The following is a 23,698-nucleotide window of genomic DNA, read 5'->3' as shown; positions in this document are numbered from 1 at the left end:
ACTGTTATTTTTAGTTTAGTCACAAGGTGGTGATGTTGTCACCAGGAAAAGTTATATATTGTAGATAACTTCCTTTTTGGTACTTTCTTTCTGGCTAATGAGAAGGAACAGTGAATGATGCCAGGGAGCCAAAGATCCTGCCACCTCAGAGAGATATCACGAGGAGTAGGAGTAGATTCATGGAACCCACTGTAGGCAGTGAAAGTTAGTGGTAGGTTAGTTAGTTGAGTAGCTGAAGCCCTAACAAGGAGTGAGAAAGTGACCAGTACCACACTCAGATAGGAACCCAGTGGAAAAGGGACTAGATTAACTAGAGCAAGGGTCTAGTGAACTACAGTCAAATGTAAAAAGACTTGGAGAGCAACACAAGCCTCATAAAAGATCATGGAGGTGCCAAATAAGGATTGTGATTGACTATTAGGCAGCCTCTATGCACACTATCAGCTTACAGGAGGCTTTATTTGGTAGTAAATCTTGTTTTTATTCAACCAAAACTTGCCAACAAGTCAGGAATTCAAAAATAACTACCTGGTTTGGGGGCACTGAGAGCAACATCCAAGGGGCTGGCAAGTAACATGTTGCTCCAGAGCCACTGGTTGGGGATCACTGAACTAGAGCCTTGAGCCTAAAATGCAAGGCTGTCCCATGTGCTAAAAGTCAGTAAAGGTACAGTGTCTCTGGTTTAAAGGAGGAAGCAAGGAAGGCAGGCAGCCTGGGAAACCTCATTCTGTTGCACATTTATCATTGGGGAAAGTTGAAAGGCAAGTATTTACAGTTTGTCCAAGTATTCCAAGAAGTTATGAGGCTCCACATTACACACACACCTCACTCTGTAAAGTTTTTTCACCTGCAGACACAGTGTTGCTCTGGGTACAGGCACACCGAGCAGATATTGGCATGAAAATTAGCACTTCTGTGCTAAATCTGTTCCTTTTGTGCACCCAGGCCAACGCAATGCCTGCCAGGTGCAGAAACAACAAAGGACTGGAGGTAAGTGGTCAGATTGTTCCTCGGCCTGCATTTATACTTATGAACACTGTTTATCTGCACTTTATTTTTCACAATTAAGAGTAATTTTACTGTAATTATTAACCTCTGCCATAAATCCTTTTCTGCATATTAGGATAAAATACAGTTTTATCATGCTACTTTCTTTACATATGCAGACTACATCACTTTTTGACAGGTACTGTCATCTTAAATGCTGTTACATTTAAGTTGTCAAGCTTTTTACACTTTATATAACAAATGGAAAAGGTAATTTGCATTTCCAGTGAAATAAGTCAATGTATTTCACGGTTTTTACAGTTTAGCTTTATGCATAAAATAACTGAATAATGTTATAGTATAGTATGTTGTACATTCTATAATCACTTGCAAGAATTTTTGTGTAATCCAAACCTAGCATTTTTTTTATTAAGATAAACAAGGTTATTAAGACAAGAGGGTCCATTTATGCCACAAGTGCAGTTTTGAGCACAATCCCAATTTCATCCAGATCATGATATATCTAGTAGAAGTAAAGCTAGAGCAATTTGACTTGCTGAGTAGGCAAGTTCACCACCTTACGATACAGTAGCCAGAAAAAGTACAGAGGAACTTACCTGTAGGCAGATAAACAACACCAAAGATATATGGGTTGTCGGACAGGATACTTACTCAGCTGGAAAAGTTGTGCTAGCCAATGGTTTAAACTATGCAGTGACCCCACAACACATTCCAGTGGTTGAGGGCATCACAGCCACTGAATCTTCCATCAATTATACAATACTAAGTGGAACACTTTTGACTGAAAGCCCTAGCTGCCTTGTTGAACACTTGAATACCTCCATCTTAAGTTACTGCACAAGAAAGAGGGGACTCTTACATCTCTTAGTAAGGACCCAAGCATCACTATTCTACCAGCAAATAAAGGTTGATGCACTGTTGTGCTACTCAGTGATAGCAATACATATGCACCTTTAAGGAGAGACCCAACCAGCAGTTACAAGAAAAAGTTGATAGATTGCTTACAACAACTTGAAAAAAAGGAAGCCATCGATTAAGCTTTGTACCACTACCTGTACCCCAGAAAAACTACCCCATGCCTATATGAACTCCCCAAGATACAGATGGAAAGAGCCCCACTCAGGCCAATTGTCAGCAGCATTAATTCAGTGACTTACAATGTTGCAAAATACTTTGCATTTTACATTTTAGCACCATTGGTAGGCAAAACTGTGCATCCCATTAAGAATGCCAAAGAGTTTGTTACCAAAATTCACTAATAAACTATAGGCAGAAGAGACAATTGGTGTCAAAATATATTGTTACTTCACTGTTAACATGTATACCTACCACAGAGGTAAATGAGACTGTAAGAAGTTGACTGCAGCAAGATAACACCCTCAGCAGCAGAATGAAGCTCAGTCCTAACCAAGTATAATTGTTGCTAGACTTGTGTCTAAACACCACATATTTCAAATACAACAACCACTTTTACAGGCAGAAACACAGACAGAAACATGGACAATAACAATTAACAAGTTCACAGGGGAGGATGTCGATGAGAACAGACTTGCCATTTTGGACTGTTTGATATCTATCCAAGAGGGGGGGTAACACACTCATACCGATTCAAATATGTTGTTTGATTCCTATCGTCCACATTTTCAACAAACACTGCAACAAAGACAAAAAACTGGTACACCTGAAGGACCCAACTCCGAAAGAAAAACAAAGCAACATAGTATACACAGTCCAGTGTGAAGAGGAGTGCATAGATCTATACATTGGGTAAGCGGACAACTGCTAACCAAGCAAATGCCTCTGCATAGGAGGGTGAACTCTACAGGACAAGACTCAGCTGTCTTTCTACACCTAAAAGACACTCCTATAAAGATAGCAATGTTCACATTTTGAAGACAGAAAACACTGCCTCTATAACAGTCTCTCTTTAAGTTGCATGACACCATTATCATTTTATCACAGCAACCTCACTGAATATACAACCTCTGTGAGTTTCAGTTGTCACCTCTCTGAATAGTTACATTGAACCATTTGGATTGAATTATTGAAAGAATTCATATGCCGAGGACTTCCCGTATCAGTCAGTTGAACTGAAGAAGTTTCCTTAGATAATAAGTGAAACATCTTCTATGATTAATCAGCAAGTCCAGTTGCTCTAGATTTTTCTTTTACTAGATAAAACTAAAAATAAATGCAGAACTATTTAGTATGGAATAAACTAGTTCCATACTGTTATACTTCTTACGATGATTATTAGATCACATATAAAGAAATATTTTGTATAAGAGTTGTAAACAAGGTTTAATAAAATTGAGTTGTTATTATTACTGCCAATACACTTGAATTTAATGTTGTAATGTAAAGCTAGGAATTTTCAAACTTTCCTTTTTTTTTCTAGATCATTTAACAGCTCATAAAGATACAGAAGAAAGTCCAAAAAAAGAGCAAGGTAAATTTACATGTTTGATCTGAAAATAAATTCTTATATTAAAATAAATAATATTACTTTTGTATAAGATCTACTATCAATGGTGGAAACATTTAGGGGCTGATTTACAAACCCACGAACGGGTCGAAATGAGTCCGATTGCGTTTTTTTCGTAAAGATCGGTATTTTGCGATTTTTTCGTATTTTTTGCGATTTTTTCGGCGTCTTTACGAATTTTTCGTTACCAATACGATTTTTGCGTAAAAACGCGAGTTTTTCGTAGCCATTACGAAAGTTGCGTAAAATCTTGCATTGCATTGAATACAATCTTGTATTCCCATTATATTTTAGGCTTTCAGAGCTGGTCAGTTTAAAATACTGACTGTGGCCAAGTCTGACCTTTCCTCTGGTCACCAAATTAATATGAACATAGGAAAACAGATCATTTGTTAAAGTGTGCTTATTTTCGATAATATCAAATGTCAATAATCTAATATTTGTTTTTAATTTCAAACAATATATAAGAGAACAGAGAGAATGGAGAATATGATGAGAATATATAGTAGCATCATGGATAAGACAAGGCAACATTGGATAGTAATATTAATATATCATAAGTAAAAGAGAGAACAACTTTCAGTATATGCCAATAAATAATGAAAATGGCCAGATTTAATAACCATTAAGCCTATGGAAATATTTTACTGAGGCAGAGGCAGTTATGATGGTGTAGGTAAGTGGGTCATTAGTAATTTAATAATTCTTCTTTCTTTTTGGAATATGCTTGATAGATGTCTGTAAACATAAAGCACTGAATATATGAGTGCCATCCCACTTCCATGAAGTGCTTAAGTTTCTCTGTGTACCCAATGTTTTTCACAATCTCAATTGATGCCCACACAGGATAAGTTAAAATCTTAAAATTAGAGCTTGCTACTAGTGATGAGCGAATCAGCGAAAAATTTGCAAAATGCATTTGACTTTTTTGACACGACTGCGCCCATTTTGATGCAACCATGTCCAATTTAACACAACCATGTCTATTGACGTCTATATGACGCAGACCGCCAGTGGCAAAATGCAAAAATTCGCTGCAAAACCATGCCTGCTGAAAAAATTTGTGCATCACTATTTGCTACGTTGAAATTCCTCCACCCTGTGTTTGTTTCTGTGGGATATTTAAAGGAACAATTCAGTGTAAATAGATTGGCTGTGCAAAATAAAACATATTTCTAATATAGTTAGGCAAAAATATCATCTATAAAGGCTGGAGCGAGTGGATGTCTAACATAGTAGCCAGAGCACTACTTTCTCCTTTCAGCTCTCTATCCTCTTTATTAGTCAGCCACGTGAGGGGGGCACGTGGGACATAAATGGTTTTTAAGCACACAGGTGATAAAAATGAACAAAGAAAGGTATAATTTCACTGTGGCAAGCTCTAACTTTACACTTTGATAAATCTAATCTGACCCTTAGAGTTGAAATGGGCATTTTTACATGTACAAAGCATTATATGCTATAATATATTAACCTATGCCTTTCATTGAAATGCAACTGGCCTATCTACTGCCCCCTCACCAAGCAAAGGTTATTCTATGTGGATGTTTTTCAGACTACCAGTAAGTAAATAAATTAATGAAAAGAAAAACATTATTTATAGGTCAAATTAGGTCAGAAGTTTTACTTTGTCACCCTTTAGAACAGGGACCCCAACCTTTTTTTTTTTTTTTTAATTTGTGAGCCACACTCATACTCATTTTATTGGTGAGCCACAGAAGCATGATAAAAGCTCCTTGAGGATGCAATTTAAGGGCTGTAACTGGCTTTTTTGTAGCCCCATGTGGACTACTAGTCTGCAGTAAAACTCTCTATGCCTCCAGAACTTGTCTTCAAGCCAGAAATGTAAAAATTTGCACCTACTTTGAGGCTACTGGGAGCAACATCAAAGGTAGTGGGGAGCAACATGTCGCTCACGAGTCATTGGTTGGCTAAATTTAAATTCATGAATCAGTCCTTTAGTTTTCACATTGTAAAATGTTCTAGGGTTGCAAATACACATAATATCAATATTATCAGCATCACCAACAATTCACTGAGCAACAGACTGAAAGACTTCAGACTCAAACCTTACCGATGGTCCCATTGCCAGTCAGATATATTGCTCTATATGTGGTTCCCATTAAATGTAAACAAGTTAGGTGGGGTGAGGCCATATGCTGTAATGCTATTTTTCCATCTAATAATAAATGCTGTAGGTGGAAGACATTTGTAATGTGGTAAAGGCTTTAAAGGAGACATTTTATTTAAAGTTCATATTCAGTTATAATATTTATCCTCCCTCAAAATGTGAAATGATGCAGAAAGAAAGATGTTTTGAAAACATTTTACGCCTAAAACTGTCATTATATGAGAGCTGCATACACAACCTCTCTAATCAGAAGCCAGAGTGAAATGAAACATGGGAGTGTTGCTTCAGCCTCCCATAGGAAGTGGTCACAGCACTGACTGACAGGCTTTACTCAACAGTAGCAGGGAAAACCCCTCCCAGTTATCTCCTTATATATATATAATATAATATACCTGTATATATATTTCTTTTTTCATTTTTTTTTTTTATTGACAAGTTTTATTTCAAGCTTTTAGACATATTGGATTTCACAGTGATGTTACTTCAAAGGCCTAATAAACACTTTTATCAGCTATACTAAAAGGAGAAAGAATAAGCAAAGGGCAGAAATAAAACAGAAAATAAAGGATGTAATTTATGTATGTACCCCTTTCCCACTCAATATTTTAATAGAGAACTTAGGCTAAACCATTTTTTAACACAGTGTCTAGAAATATTTCACCACTAATAAACAGACAAATAATAGATATTAATGGTTCCCTTAATGGATGACAAGAAGCAGTTGGCCAATAAAGCAGTAATATAATATTAATAATTATATTATATATAATAATTGATAGTATATAGGTAAGCATATTTTTACAAAAATGGGGTATATCTAGTGGCATAGTTATTAGCACTGCTGCCTGGCAAAGCTAAACTATTGGGCCTAATTAATGAGTAAGGCACTATCTGTGTTTAATTTGTGTATCCTTAAACTCAAACTGTCTTCAAATTATTAGGTTGGCTATCAGGGCCGGATTTCCAAACTGGCCGCCCCCCGGTCGCACACCTAACCCCACCCCCCGGGTAGCCCAAACTTGCATATGGAGCAGTGGGGAGAAGTCCCCATTGCTCCGTATGGGAACAAAAATTTTAAGATTTTGGTGCGGCGGGCCAGCATGCCGCACCCAGGCTTGTGCGCCCTAGGCCCGGGCCTTTGTGGCCTCTCCACAAATCCGGCCTGTTGGCTATAGTATTGTATGCCTGTGGTACAGAAATTAGATTGCTAACGTCACTGGGACAGAAATTAAGGTAATTGATTAGACATACTATTTAAAGCAATGTATAATATGTTAGTGCTATATAAACAAATCATTAAAGCTAAAAAAAAAAGTTACAATTTTTAATAGTGTGCAATAAATGCTATTATATTAGGTAATTGCATAATCTTAGCCCTTCATTACACAGAATTTTCATTGGTAATGTCACTGATAACTTCAATTTACTCTAAAACAGGAAAAATCTGTCATTGTCATAGCCTTTTGCTTTGATGCATGAGTGGATAAATTACATTTTCATGGAGTCCTAGAAGATACTTTTACTCTTCATTTCTCACAACCCTCTTTCTTTCACACTCATTTGGAACTAAAAAGCAACTTGATACATGCTGTGCCACGAAGCATTATATTGTTTAATGCTTTCACACTTCCATCACCTAGCCTTTTAAAAAAGGCTGAGAACACAAAAACAATGTTTTACAGTTTAGACTTTTTGCTTAATGTTAGCAGAAATATCAGCTATTACTGCATTAAATAGAGGTTTTAAAGATTTTAGATAGGTGACATTAATAAAATAAAATAGATAGCCTCCTATAAAAGTCTAGAAATGTAAGAACATATCTATTTGTGTTTCTTCTTGTACTGATTGTCTGGAATTCCCAGAAGTGTGGGTATTTGCCATAGGCAACATAACTTGCGGGCAGGTTGATGTGACTTAGTTCAGTAGTTTTTCATAGACAGATCTGCTGGGGGATTCTGGCAAATGTTGGTTACATACAGATAGGCTATGATTTCAATGCCCATGTCCCAGACAAATCTTGGATATGGTAGAAATATATATTGTATATATGTTTCGTTTTTAACTGCATTTTGATTAACAGTACAAAAATACAAATACAGCTTTGCTAATTTTTGAGGAATTTAACCTCTTCCAAGCCACGAAACATGCCATGGATGTTCCAAATATAAAAACCATAAAGAATATCTTTTACAATACAGTTTGCAGTAAATAGGTTTATTAAATAAATATCAGTGTTCAGTATCCATGCAAAAGACACCAAAATATGTTTTTTTTCCAAATTAGGACAACCACACAAGCAAGGTGAGATATTCACCTTTCAATTAAATTCAAAATAGAAAGTGTGATATCCCAGTCTTCATCCCTGACTTTGAGCCATTTGTGTAGTAAGAAAAAAAGCTTAGAGAGCAAGCAGGGCATTAAGCATGTCCTTTTGAGCCTTTATATGAAACCTGAGCAAGCCAATCTGACATTACTGCTATATCCAACCCAGCACACAGATTTTGCAGGCTTTTACTGTTGCATTGTTGCAATAAACCAAATGTTTAACATTTATTGTAGAAGCTGTAATATTTTAGGGAGCCAACACCTAGGGGCACATTTACTAACCCACGAATTCGAATCCGAATTGGAAAAATTCCGATTGGAAAACGAACATTTTGCGACTTTTTCGTATTTTTTGCTATTTTTTCATTACGACTTTTTGTAAATTGTCGCGACTTTTTCGTAACCATTACGACTTGCGCGAAAAGTCGCGACTTTTTCGTGGCCGTTACGATTTGCTCGTATCTTGTCGCGACTTCGCATTGAGCGCTCGTAAGCGGCGGGCGAAACTTTCAGACATAGCATGATTTTGGAAGCCCCCCATAGGACTCAATGGCACTCTGCAGCTCCAACCTGGCCCAAGAAAAGTCACCATACTGAAGCTTGAATGAATCCGAAACTTTCGTACTCGGCGCAAAAGCTGCGAAAAAAATTGCGACTTTTCGTGCAAGTCGTAGCACTACGAAAAAGTCGCGACATTTTGCGAAACATTTGTAATGGCTACGAAAAAGTCGCGACAATTTCCGAAAAAAACGCAAAATACCGATCATTACGAAAAAAACGCATTCGGACGCTTTCGGGCTGTTTGTGGATTAGTAAATCAGCCCCCTAGTCAACCCAATTTTCTTTGAAACACTGATGGGCTTATTTAAGTACACAGTGCAATGGCCAAAATTTGTATGCTAATGAATTCAATGCACCTGCTAAGTAGAATCTATTATGCACCAAAAGGAAGGTTTATTTACCAACACAAGTGTAAAGCACTAAAATACCCACATTTGATGATGCGATTCACAAACATATTTCTCCTGATCTGCAACAGTGGTAATGCAAGGGTTATGTTGCGTGTTAAATACCACAACTGACTTGCATCAAGTGAGTGGGATAATCATGACATTATTGGTGTTGTGTGCCAGAAGAAATGCAATTTGAACATGAATGCAACAAAATACATGCACTGCAACTTGTGTATGATAAACTTGTGTGCCATACATGGGCACTAATTTGGTATAATATTGGTGATATTGGTGCATTGTTTGCAAGCTGTGGTGGATGTTACTAAGTAGCACCAACTATTATCCTGGAATTATTTTAAAAAATCTGCATTGTGATTAAAAAAAATGCACACTGGAACTAATATGTGATCTGCCATAAAAGATGCAAAATATTTCACAATCCCAGTGTATTGTATGCAAGTTACAATGAATGCTATTCAGTAGAACCTGCTATTATGCTTGAAGAAAAAGCTGCATTGAGTGTAAAATCACTGGATGTTTTGGGCCTATATTTTAACTTTGCGCATTGTGTTCTTAAATGTTTGTGCATGATTTCACATATTATGGTGTCAGTATAACATTAGCATCCAGTTTGTTTAGCTCACGTCACGTTGATGCAGCCTGCTATGAAAGTCCTGGAATTTCCACCTGGTCAAGGCTGACAGTAGCTTCAGGGTTCCCTTACAGTGTTGAATTGGTCCCCCAAAGTACCTAAAATCAAGGGACCCACAGCCAGAGTCCTAAAACCTTTTCTTTTTATTGAGAAAAAGCAGCTGTGCTTCCCTGCATATTGTATCTGTTGCATGATAGCTAGTACATTCTGTGTGAAAGCATAGAGCAATGCAATGTATTTGGACTGCAGAGGACAGCACATAGAGAGAGATGGTGTGCAGCTATTCCTGTGTTGTTTACAACTCAGACTATATGGTTGTTTAAGGGATGATTTAGCTCTTTCTCTTCCATTAGAACTGTGCAAATTCTTTCTGAGAAACCCAATTTGCCAGCTCTGTAAATTTAACAGCATGGATCCTCCTGCTTATCTGTGGCAATGAATTTGGGATCAGTCATTTCCCTAACCCCATCACAGACTAATCTAATTCTTTCCTAACTTTTTTACTGCTGGGCATTAATAAAACACAAGCAGAACTTGGAAAAGGTAGAAAAGAGTTAATGTTCTGTGTTCCAGAAAGGGCAAAGGACCCACTAAGGACAGGCCCACCAGGAAAAGTTTGGGAAACCTGACAGTCAGATCAACCCTCTCATCCCCTACATTAATAACATTGCAAATAAGCATGCGTGGAATCAAGTCACTCTGTGAATAGCATTAATACACAATTAGGGGCCCGTTTATCATAAGTCTGAATTTCGGACATTTAAAAGTACGATAGAAAAAATTCGGATTAAATCCGTTAATTTTTGATGTGCATTAAAAGCGCAAACATTTTGTAGTACAATTCAAAAGTTCTGAAATTTTCGGATCCGAATGATCGTAAACGGTGCCAAAAACTTTCTAAATTTGATCCTTCAGTGCATGGAAGCCTCCCATAGGACTCAATGTCACTCTGCAGCTCCAACCTGGCTAAAGGAAAGAAACAATACCGAAGTTTGAATGAATTCCGAAACGTTTGTACTCATTGAGACAAATACGATTTTGTCGCACAAATTGTTGCAAAGTACGAAAAAGTCGTGCAGAAAATACGCACAGTTCTGAAACTTATAAAAAATATGATTTTTTCCCATTCGGACCCAATCATACTTATAAACGATAAATCAGCCCCTTAGGGTGACATTTACTAACGTTTGTATTTTTGTCACAATTTGTTTTTTGTGCAAAAATTCAAATTTTCCATGAAAAAGCCCCATAATATTTTGTGATTTATTAAGCGTCTATACCAAGAAAACCACTAATACAAAACTTTGCCATCAAAAAGCTGTTGAGGTAATGTAAAAGTCAACGGGAGTCCTTGTCGAATTGTAACAATCTTTATTGAATAATTCTTTTAGAGGTTTTCCATTTTTTCTTCATTTGAAAGTCCACAAAGATTCATGGAAAAAAGTAAAAATCGCTAAAAATGTGTGATTTTTTTTTTTTACTTTTCTACGTTTTTTTTCTGTTCATGCTTTTCTGAAAAGGCTGTTTTAATGAATCACTTGGCATTATTGTTTTTAGAGAAAATGAGGTTTTTTTTTGTTTCAAAAACCTTTAAAATCACGAAGATGAGAACGTAGATAAATTGGCTTTCCCGTTTTGCATCAGTTTTAGCCTTTGGAAATGCAGCATGCCCATAATCAAAATAAGAATGATACAAACTGATCAGCTTTTAAGTCAATGCTTTGAAATTGATTCTTTAAAAAGAAAAGTAAATTATCTGCCTGTTTTGTTCTTTACCCTAAAACATTAGTTTTTCAAAAGTTACACTTCCGAGTAGAAGTACCAAATGCTTTCACAATTCCTTTATTTAGCAAAAAAAAAAAAAAACACAAAATCTCAGCATAAAAACTAAATTTATTTTATCAAAAATACAGGGAATGCTTTGGAATTTGCCTGTCTTTTTCTTAAGCTCATCAATTAAGGTGTCTTTCTTAATGCACAAGCGTTCTGAGGCAGTTGGAGAATTTCTCCTTTAAAGAGTAACAGTGAAGCATGTGCTGACTCAAACACCTTTTAAATGCATGCAGAAGGCAATGGAAAATGCAGCAAATATGAATCAGTAATAATGAGTGAGAGGCTGTTGAGTGCAATGGAGGTATTGAGGAAAAAGGCACCTAGCGCTGGGAACATTAGTGAGCAATATACTGTATAGTGGCAGCGCAGACTGAAAAGTGAAAATCCTACTCTCATTATTGGGGTTTGTATCTTGCATGGACATGGATTTAAGCTTTCCACGCAGCTGGATATTCCAAACACAGGTAAACTTGGTGGTGATATGGCATTGAAGCACTGAGGGGTGGACCCCGCATACTGTTTGCTTCTGCTGTAGGTGAAGAAAAGCAAGGCTCTGCTGTAATAGCAACACTATGTACTATTTTGCAACTTTAATGCTAAAGTGTTGTGGTTATAGTTTAATTGTTTTTTTTTCAATATATATGTACTGAATAATGTGAGGATGCTGATGAGTAGAACTCATCCTAAATTTCTTTAGGTGGACACCACCTAAAGTTAATTATTGGTGTTGTATGGGAAGATTTTGCTCAGTTTGTACCTGCAACTTTCAAGCAAATGAGTTGTGGTCATTATTAAAGCAAATGTGTTGTGGTCATTAATATCTAAATGTTTTCTTATGACTTTTAAAATAAATGCACTGAATAGGGTGGAGGTGCTTACCAGTAGAAGACTGCAGATAAAAAAATTCTACCATATGGAAGCTGAGTGCCTCCAAAATTACTTTATTTTTATATAAATATATAAGGAAGCAGCAAAGGGGGTCTAGGTGGTGACATAAATAAAGAATTTGCTTTTGCTTTTTGAAAAATGCCTTTGAAAAAGCTTGGGTTTACCGAGCGAAACGTGCTTCAGGCACTTATTTTAACTTAGCTGGGTAGGCAGGTGTTGAAGCGGCGTGGGTGTTGATGGTGTGGGAGAGGGGAAGGGGGTATGGTTTGGTAAAGGGTGCGTGGTGGTCCTAAACGATGTTGGTGGGTGGTGTGGTTGTTCAAACCAGCACAGGTATAGTTAATTCCGCATTTACTCTTCTCCCCCCCTGCTCTCCCTAAACCAGGGAGAGCTAGTGTGGACACCTCAGTGTGTCACTGAGCTGTACCCCTTACTTTTAACTATTTGACATATTTTAATGGTTAATTAAAGGTTAAGTTTTAACTTGGTCTGAGTCTACGAACAAATACAGCTGTGGGTGGTGCAGCGTTTTGATCTTTTTTCTTTCTTCCTTAATTGCATTTTTGCTTTTTGAAGTCAGCATGTTCATGTTTTGCTCGTTATCTATTGAGTAAACTAGCACCTGGGCTGGGCTATTGCTATTTACAGTATTTAGTGCATCCCTATATCAGTTGCTGACTTCTTTTGACATCTTATGGTGAAGAGGAGGACAGAGAAATATTTGTGGAGAATTACAAGGGGGGATCTTATTCCAAAAGCTGTGCAAGTTATTAGTTTAACTTTGCAACATATAGTTACATAGTTACATAGGGTTGAAAAAAGACCATTGTCCATCAAGTTCAACCCATCCGAGTAAACCCAGCACACAACCTATACTAACCAATCTATACACTCACATACATAAACTATATATACAACCAGTAATACTAACTGTAGATATTAGTATCACAATAGCCTTGGATATTCTGCTTGTTCAAAAACTCATCCAGGCCCCTCTTAAAGGCATTAACAGATTAAGACTTGTATCCTTATTATGTTTATGCTTAAAAGGCTATTAGAAATCACCTGGGTAGTTAAAAACAAGTTTTATTTCTATGAGAATGTGCAAAAAATGTGTAAAAAAAATGTGTTATACAATTCACACTCTTAAAATAATTAACATGAATATTAAAAAAAAATACAATTATGTGAATATTAGAACGTTGATTTTAGATAAAGAGGTTTTTCACTTTTTAAGCCCCATGTGTGCTCCTGCCGTATATATTCATGTTTTGCAATTTATCCTACTAAGGTAGAACCTGGGCTATTATTATTTGCATTTGGAATGCAGCTACTTTTTTAATACACATACAATACATACATAATATATACAAGAATATACTAAATCAAAGTACTTAAAAGTATTGTTTGATATTGTTACTTGTTTATTTAATATTTTACATATCATTGTCATGTCCAGTCACCTACTGTAAACTACAGTGTAAAGATTAAAACATTGTTTATTTTCCTAAAATTTAGAACCCATGACACCTCAGATAGTAAAAGATGGACCACCAAAACCAGTTGAAGGTAACAAAAAGATGATGTTTGATATTGTATGTTTTTTTACTCTAAAAAGGATTGCGTGACAGAATGCTTGTGTGCATGGATTAACACTACCATCTGCTGGCTATTTGAAATGATTACATTTTCTTTGGACAGAAAATTTCAATTCCTTGCGTCCTCAACTCATGAAATCAATAGATTATTTCACTTTTTACACATAAATATGAAAGTAAATAATATCTTACCTTTTACACATGTAGGGTTTCAAATGATACAATATTTGCATGGATATTTTTGCACAGAGTTTAATAGTAATAATAGTCATAGTAATGTAATAATAGAGCCAATAATAATAGTAAAATATTAAACTGAGTAATGCTAGTAATAACCTCAGTTCCAAAGCAATAGCAATACATAATAACATAGTAAGTTAGGTTGAAAAAAGACATATGTCTATTAAGTTCAACCCTAATGCCTATATATAACCTGCCTAACTACTAGTTGATCCAGAGGAAGGCAAAAAAATCTGAAGCCTCTCCATCAACTTGTACTTAGAACTATTACCCATAACCCTGTATTACCTCATGGGTGGGGGGGGGGCATCCAACCCCTTTTTGAAGCTAATGTGTCAGCCATTACGAATGATTTGGGGAGGAACTTCACACAGCAAAAAACCCTTTCCAAATATTTAAACCTCCTTTCTTCTAATCAGAGTGGGTGTCTTGTCAGTTGGAAGGACCTACTGGTAAATAAAGACAGAGATAAAGAAGAGAGATTATTATTAGTGATGAGAGAATTTTTTTCGCCAGGCATGGAATCAAAGAGAATTTCCACATTTCACCATTGGCAAATTGTTTTGCGAAACTTCAGCGAAAATTAGCTGCGGAAAAATTCACTTTTAGCGGATTTTTCGTCCCATTTCGCTAATTTTCTTGTTCTTTCACTTCTCCAGTTTAACAACCCTAACTTGGCCAGTCTTTCTTAATAACTGAGACTTTCCATACCCTTTACCAGCTGTGGACCTTCTCTAATTCAGTTCCGTTTGAGCACTGGATCAAACTGAACAGCATATTCTAGATGGGGCCTTACCAGTGCTCTTTAAAGGGGAAGAACAACACCCTCCTCCCTTGAATCTATGCCCCTTTTATTACAGTTTAAAACCATGTTTCCCCTTGCAGCTGCCTGGCATTGCTTGCTACAGCCAAGTTTATTATCTACAAGGACTCCAAGGTCCTTCTCCATTATGGATTTGCCTAGTGCAGTCGCATTAAGGGTATAAGTGGCTTGCATATTTTTACATCCCAGGTGCATGACCTTACATTTATCCACATTAAAGCTGGCCATACACGTGGCAATCTGACGATGTTTCGTGCGACCATCGGTCGCACGAAACGTCGTCAGATCCGCCACACACACACGGCAGGTAAGGAGGTAGAAACAATAGGATTTTTACCTCCTTCTGCCGATTCAGCGCTGAAGGGAGATTTTGGTCAGGCGCCTTCTATGGCACCCAATCAAAATTTTCAAACTGGTCCGATCGGCGAGTCGGCCGATATCAGCAGCTTCCTGCGATACCATACACGCACCGAATATCGTACGAAACGACGTTTTTGTACGATATTATCGGTGCGTGTATGGCCACCTTAAATCTCATCTGCCACTTAGCCGCCCAGATTAACAATTTGTCAAGATCCTGCTGCAAGGATGCCACATCCTAGATAGAATGGCAGAGTTTTGTGTCATTTGCAAACATTGATGCATTACTTATAATGAATGAACAAGTTAAACAAAAATGGACCCAGTACAAACCCTGAGGGACCCCTCTGAGAGCCTTACTCCAAGTAGAGAATGTACCATTAACAACCACCCTCTGTACCCAATCCTGTAGCCAATTTCTTACATATGTACCAACGACCAATAGACCTTAGTTTAGAAAGCAGTCATTTGTGGGGCACAGTGACAAATACTTTGGCAAAATCCAAATATATCACATCTACGGCATCCCCACTGTTTAGCAAATACAATACAAGGTCAATGCGGAATATAATAAAAGCCATTAATAGAAAAATATTCAAAATGCAAAAGTGTATGGTTTTGGACAAAAAATTTTCTTTTGCATCACTTTAAATTTAGCTTCTGCGAACCTAGAACCTGTTTAGCTACAGTTGTATACTTTACAGCAAATTTCCGCATTTTGCCATTGGCGAATTGTTTTGTGAAACTTCCACGAAAATTTGCCATGGAAAACTCAGTCCAGTGTCAAATTGAGCATAGTTGTGCGAAAATAGGTGCGCATGTGTCAAATTTGGTGTGGTTGCATCAATTTGGGTGCGACCGCATCAAATTTGGTGCAGATGCGCTAAATTGGGCGTGTGCGCAGCAAAACTGGTGCGGTTGTCAATGGTGAAACGTGGAAATTCACCAAGATGAAAAATCACTACTAATTAGGATGGTGATAAAATAAGCAAGAAAATACTAAGTTAGATGATGTGAATTAAAAAAGATACTTTACTTTAACTGAGTAGTTGTGGTAGAATATAAATGTAAACTTTATCATGGGAATAATTTACTTTTGTTGATTAAAGAATATCCACATCAGTAAATGTAATGTCATCTTAATTCTTATTTAGCGCCTTGTGGGGAAGGGTAATCAAGCCTGACCCTTAACCCATCATCAGCTTTTTTGGTTCACCACTAAAGTCCATCAAAATAGCAATTTAGCATTATGCTTGATGGCTTTCTACAGGGGAACGAATCTGAAATAACTTATGCCCCATGTATACTCAATCAGTCAGATTCTCTGCAAAGGCAAAAAAAGAGGATAGCATCTGAATTTTATTACATTGTTTTTTTACTACCTTACTTGTTGAAGCAGGTGTAGTGCTCAAGTGGTTAATTTTTGATGATGAATGACTAGCATTTACATCTATTACCTTGCACCGCCATTTTGTGGTAGTCTGTGTACTTCTTCAGACATCATCTAACAGGAAATAATTCTAACCTCACAGAAGGAGGTGTAGGAGTAAATGCAGAGCTTTGTCCATTCATTGGCTGATGTAGCCTATCATGTTGTATGTGTGCCCTTGGTTTGTTTATAAGCACAGAAAATCTTATGAGCCAGGGGGGCAGTGTTTATATTTAAAAGAAGCCATTGGCACATAATACTTGCATTAAGTATATTATTATGAAAAAACCTTGAATCTTGGAAAGTCCAATATTTTTTATATTTCACAATAAAAATGTGGAAAAAAAACTAACTTCTAACTTTTCAATGACTGCAAACTTTAAAAAAAAAATAAAAACTCAAAATTTCAAATTTTGCCAGGGACAGCTCCCATTGACTCCTATATGAACTCTCCAGCCACAAAAATTAGCCGAAACCAAAATTTGGCGAGCAAGGAAAAAGTCACGGTTACGTAAAAAAAAGTCACGGTTACGTCAAAAAAAGTAATGTGCATCAAAAAAGTAATTTTTCAGCATTTCGTGAGAGATTCACTCATCACTAATCTTGAGTATTATTTAGTTTCTGAAACCCTAATTAGAGTTTGGCTCCTTATTGACGCCTATATGCAATTTTCCTGAGAGTTGTATTTACTCAATGTTTGCTAAGATAATATAAATCCATATTTGGATTTAACCTAATTTTTTTTTATGTTTTTTGTAACCTTCCACATTATTAAAAGGCCTTTTATTTGCAAAGATAATACAGTAGATATCATAATTGTACTATGGGGGGGATGAAGCTTTTATTAATAAATAGAGTTGCCATTTTACCCATAGAAAATAGGACACCTTTAACTTTTTTAGTAGCATCTGAAAATAATATCCTTAAAAAATGCACTGGATACTGAAGGTGAGGCCTTAACAGGGATCTAGTAAGCTAAATTATGCTTTTATCCCTTAATTAAATATTGTCGTTTTGCATCCTTTTTATTGAGCCACCACTTGTGATGGTCTGTGTGCTCCCCCAGAGATCACATGACCAGAAATAATGCAGCTCTAACTGTATCAGGAAAAAGTGTGAAAGCAAAAGACAAAGCTCTGCCTGTCTATTAAACTGATGTGGCCTAGCATGTATGTGTGCCCTGGTTTGTTTGTGTGCCCCATGAATCATATGATCCTAGGAGGTGGCCCTTAGTTCTTAAAATGGCAATTTTCTATTTAGGTTTGCCCATTGGCACATACTACTAAAAAAGTATATTTATATGAAAATGGCTTATTTAGATGAAGCAGGGTTTTTCCTTATGAGCTGGTTTACACAATATACTGTATTTTATAGAGACTTACATTTTTATGGGGTGGGGTATAGCTTCCCTTTAATGCCCTTTTTTGTCTATTTCAATAGTGGAGAGACCTGTTCTGTCTTGGGTAAAAAAAGAGGGATTTTATCATGTGTTTAAGTGAGTAAGGATGGGAGCTATAGAGACTAGGTAGAAAGCTGAAGTAGTCTATACAGAATAGAATGAGGGCACGGATCAGTGTTTGGAATGAGCAGGAGCATAGTTATATAGTAACATAGGGTTGAAAATAGACCAGAGTCCAACAAGTTCAACCCTTCCAAGTAAACCCAGCACATACAACCTATACTTACCAATCTATACTATCACATACATAAACTATATATACAACCACTAATACTAACTGTAGATATTAGTATCACAATAGCCTTGGATACCATAATTGTTGAAGAACTCATCCAGGCCCCTCTTAAAGGCGTTAACCGAATCTATCATTACCACATCACTAGAAAGGGCATTCCACAACCTCACTGCCCTCAACGTGAAAACCACCTAAGCTGTTCAAATGGAAGCTCCGTTCCTCTAATCTAAAGGGGTGGCCTCGGGTGTGTTGATCGCTTTTATGGGAAAACACAACACCCCCCTATCTTCCTATAACACCCTCTAATGTACTTGTACAGAGTAATCATGTCCCCTCGCAAGCACCTCTTTTCCAGAGAAAACAACCCCAACCTCGACAGTCTAACCTCATAGCTTAAAGCTTCCATCCCCTTTACCAGTTTAGTTGCACACCTCTGCACTCTCTTCAGCTCATTAATATCCTTCTTAAGGAGTGGAGCCCAAAACTGCACTGCATATTCAAGGTGAGGCCTTACCAGGGACCTATAAAGTGGCAAAATTATGTTTTCATCCCTTGAGTCAATTCCCTTTTTTATACAAGACAGCACTTTATTTGCTTTAGTAGCCACAGAATGACACTGCCTGGAATTAGACAACTTGTTATCTTCAAAAACCCCTAGATCCTTCTCCATTAAGGATACCCCCAACAAACTGCCATTCAGAAAGTAGTTTGTGTTTATATTATTTCTACCAAAGTGCATAACTTTGCACTTGTCCACATTGAACATTCCAGTTTGCTGCCCAGTTTTCCAATTTTGTCAAAACACTCTGCAAAGCAGCAGCATCCTGCATGGAACTTATAGTTTTGCACAATTTGCACCAAGGACTGACCCCTGCGGTACTCCACTAACCACACTGGTCCAATTAAAAAATGTTCCATTTACCACCACTCTTTGTAATCTATCCTTCAGCCAGTTCTCTATCCAATTACAAATATTATGTTCTAGGCCAATATTCCTCAGTTTGATCATTAACCTTCTGTGAGGTACTGTATCAAACGCTTTAGCAAAGTTCAAGTAGATGACATCAACTGCCATTTCAGCATCGAGGTTCCTGGCAAGATCTGTTACACATAAAACCATGCTGGCACAAACTTATAGTATTGTGAACTGCAATGTATTCAAGTACCCTATCCCTTATTACCCCTTCCAAAATCTTTCCTACTACTGATATCAGACTAACAGGCCTATAGTTTTCAGGCTAAGAATGGGGTCCTTTTTAAATAACGGCACCACATTAGCAATTCGCCAGTCTCTCGACACCATGCCAGACCTCAACGTATCCTGAAAAATTAAGTGAAGAGTCTTGGCAATCACAGCGCTCAGCTCATTTAATAACCTGGGATGGGATCCCATCCGGTCCTGGACTTTTTTTTACCTTTACATGTTCAAGTCTCTTTTAAATTTCCTCCCGAGTGACCCATGCGTCAGTAGCTAAATTACTAGAACTGGGTATATTAAAAGTGAAGCCTTCATTAGCTGGCTCGTCAGATGAATAGACAGATGAAAAATAAGAGTTCAAAATTTCTGCTTTTTCCCCATTCTCATCAACCATCTTACCCCCACCCCCCCATGGTTCCCACCCCTTCTTGCTTCATTTTTTTACTATTCCCATAATTAAAAAATTATTTTGGATTATTTTTACTCCTAGCAGATAGTAAGAAGGCTAATAGAAACCAGGGTCTGTATTTCAGTGGTTACTCAATGGGGATATGTTGAGATGTACTCAGCATACAGATGATATTTCAAACCAAGCAAGTCAGTCAAGCCTCCCAAATGTATAGGCAGAATGCCAGAAGTAAAGAGTCTTGGGGTATCCTTGCATTAATAGAAAAATTGTGATATTTTCTTAACATAAGAGACAGAGGAGGATTGGTTAGAATGGGGCCCCAAGGCCCTTTAAGAGTTAAGTGAGGACACATTGAGGTTTAAGCAAGCTAGATTTTACAATGGAGCACACAAGGGGTTAAGCAGTCTCAGTGCCCTTTTGCAGTCACATTGGACTTCAGGCGCACTTGGGAATGAACATGGATAAACAATGCAACAATGTGGAAGTGCAGGAAGCATTTTTGTACACAAGTACCTTTAATAAATGGCATCATATGTGTACAGCCTTGCATCCATCTGAGCTTAAATGCACTTTAATAAGTACTTCACTATTTTATCTTTACCCTCTTTCACCTCCCCTCAACCTTTTTCCATAGCTCTAGGCACTAGGGTGGCAGCACCTCAGTTTGGGAATTACAAGCAAATGAATGCATTTTTATCTAATCTGATTTATCTTTCCTCTGTACTTAACAAATTTGAGCAAAGAACTTATTTTATTCTTTTTCTTTATTCTTTTATTACATTATTATATCACTTTATGATCTATAAGTGGTTCATCCATGAAATATGATATTTGACAGTTGTTTGAAATAGTAATATCCTCTGTATACACTATTTACAATCCTTTTCAATAAAAAAATGAATGTCAGTTGCTTATGGTATCCTAGTTTCCTATATATTAAATATTTCCTATTTCTTGATTTCTAAAAGTAAAAGATGTTCTCAGATGTCAAAAATATTAATACATCAAAGGATAACAAATACAACTGAATAAATGTTCAGAGGTTAAAGAGAAGTAAAAAATATTGCAACTTCTTAAAATTTCAATAGACATCCTAAACTGCACATGGCTTTCTTTCAGATCCTTAAACAGCTTCTGTCAGATCTCAGGAACATTATCAGATTTTAATAAAATAGAGGCGATAACAGTCACTCTTTTGAAATGTTACATTAGAACTTTATCTGGTTCTGCTCTCAACCTTTAAAATAATTCCTATTTCGTTTACTTTCTGACACATACAGCTCAGCAGAAACAGAATGCCATCATCATCTAAAGAAATGTCCTGACTGACAAAAAAAAGTCATTAGGAGATAACATGGACATTTACCATAGGCATAATAAGGCTTTACAGAGAACTCAGAAAATATCACACTTTGATCATATAATTAATTATATTTTAATAGTTACATAGTTAAGTTGGGTTGAAAAAGGCCAATGTCCATCAAGTCCGTCTCCTTCAAACAAAGCCCAGTGCGCATATACTAACACTGTTTAGTTGCTCGTCTCTATACTATCTCCAGCTCATTTATATCTTTCTTAATGAATGGATCCCAAACCTGCACTGCATATTAGACAAAAGAGGCAAAATCATGTTCTCATTCCCATGAGTTAATGACCTTTTTATGACAGTACTTTATTACATGAAGTAGCCAGGGAATGACAATGTCTGCAATTAGACAACTTAGCTACAAAAATCCACAGACGTGTGCAATTAAGTATACCCCCAACACACTACCATAAGGGGGGAGATTTATCAAAATGTGAGTTTAGAGCTTAATACATAAAAACTTACCCACGTTCTATTCATTGTTTCAGATTACGATAAAAAAATATTCGTGCTGTGTGTATTTTTTGCGACTTTTTCGTTAATTTGCGTGACTTTTTCATACTGTGTGACAATTTGCAAGACAATTTGTGCGACAAAATTGTATTTGTCGCACCAAGTACAAAAGTTTTGGATTCATTCAAGCTTCAGTATCGTGACTTTCCTTGGGTCAGGTTGGAGCTGCAGAGTGCCATTGAGTCCTATGGGAGGCTTCAAAAAACATGCACAGAAGGATCAAAGTCAGAAAGGTTTTTCCGCCGTTTACGATTTTTTCGTAAGCATTTTCGTGACATTTTCAATCAACAGAAATCATAGTATCTAATCTGAATTTTACCCATTTCTGGGATTCAAACTCGTACTTTGATGAATCTGCCCCTAAGTGTATACACTTAGGGGCAGATTCATCAAAGTACGAGTTCGAACCATTTGTATTATTTCTACCACTAACTTCTAACACTGAACATATATTGCCTAGTTTTCCCAAATTGCTCTACAAAGTGGCATTAGAATTATTAGCAAAAATAGAAACTGTACCTTCGTTGCCCACCTTCAGGTCATTGATAAACAAGTTAAAAAGCAAAGGATCAAGGACAGACATCTACAGTACTCCAGTTACAACACTGGTCCACAACTCTATCCTTCAGCCAGTTCTCTATTATAGTTCAAATGAGGTTTGCTGTGAAACATCCTTTTTATTACTAATTTTGTGATCTTTTTGAATAGTCACTCACTTCACTGTGTTGCAGTCTTATTGAACTTGGTTCAAGTTTTTTTATGCTTTACCAATCCTTTTAAAAGCTTTCTGATTGATGTCAGACTAAGAGGTCTATCATTTTCAGGATGAGAGTGCATTCTAAATTACTTTTTAACTTTTTAAAGCATTTACACTTGGACAGGTATAGGATATGTTATCTAAAATGCTTAAGGCCTGGAGTTTTCCAAAAAAAGGGATCTTTCCATAATTTAAATCACTATATCCAGAATGCTTGGGACCTGAGGTTTTCTAGAAAAGGGATCTTTCATCTTGAATGACCATACCTTATGTCTGCAAAAAATAATTTAAAAATCAATAGTGTTGTTTTGCTACAAAGATGGATTTATGCAGCTATCTGACCCTCAAGTATGAGGTACTGTTTTATTATTATTAAGGGGGTTGTTCATGTTTTTGAGTTAACTTTTAGTATTATGAAGAGAGTAATATTCTAAGACAATTTGCAATGGATCTTCATTTTTTATTATTTGTAGATTGTTAGTTATTTAAGTATTTGTTAAGCAGCTTCCTAGTTTATAGTAGCTATCTGGTTATTAGGGCCCAAATTACCTTAGCAAACAGGGGATGGTTTGAATGAGAGACTGGTATATGAATAGGGCAGGACCTAAATAGAACAATAAGCTATAAAATGTAGCAATAACATTAACATTGTAGCCTCCTAGGCTGCTGGGGTCAGTGACCCCTATTTGAAAGCTGCAAAGAGTTAGAAAAAGGAGGCAAGTAATTCAAAAACTATAAAAAAATAAGTAATGAAAACCAATTGAAAAGTTGAATAGAACTGGCCATTTTATAATATACTAAAAGTTAACTTAAAGGTGTACCACCCCTTTAAGAACTGTTTGCTTAAAATAAACTCTATGATAAATTGCCTTCCCATAATTTGGAAATTTCTGGATGATAGTTTTTCCATGTAAGGGATACCAAATTTTCATCTTAAGCCTTATGGGTTTATATAATAAAAGACACTAAGTTTGCCCAAGTGCAGTAACCCACAGCAGTGTGTCAGCAGGTAGCATTTATTGGTCACCTGTTTAAA

The 23,698-nt window shown here is 36.7% G+C and overlaps 1 protein-coding gene across 50 annotated transcripts in view; it reads left to right on the top strand.

Moving 5' to 3' along the window:
• trdn (triadin) overlaps positions 1 to 23,698 on the top strand; it is a 245,141-nt gene that overhangs the window by 142,569 nt on the left and 78,874 nt on the right. For 48 of the 50 annotated variants that reach the window (XM_031902115.1, XM_031902106.1, XM_031902107.1 and 45 more), the window contains 2 exons: positions 3,407 to 3,457; positions 13,794 to 13,844. In XM_031902115.1, the coding sequence (XP_031757975.1) occupies positions 3,407 to 3,457; positions 13,794 to 13,844 (102 nt within the window). The remainder of the gene's footprint in view (positions 1 to 3,406; positions 3,458 to 13,793; positions 13,845 to 23,698) is intronic. The other 2 variants (XM_031902108.1, XM_031902089.1) reach the window with 1 other exon arrangement.

Source organism: Xenopus tropicalis, chromosome 5 (assembly GCF_000004195.4).
Source record: "Xenopus tropicalis strain Nigerian chromosome 5, UCB_Xtro_10.0, whole genome shotgun sequence".
Taxonomy (NCBI): Eukaryota; Metazoa; Chordata; class Amphibia; order Anura; family Pipidae; genus Xenopus; species Xenopus tropicalis.
The sequence above is the reverse complement of the archived record's forward strand: the minus strand, read 5'-3'. Positions and strand labels throughout refer to the sequence as shown.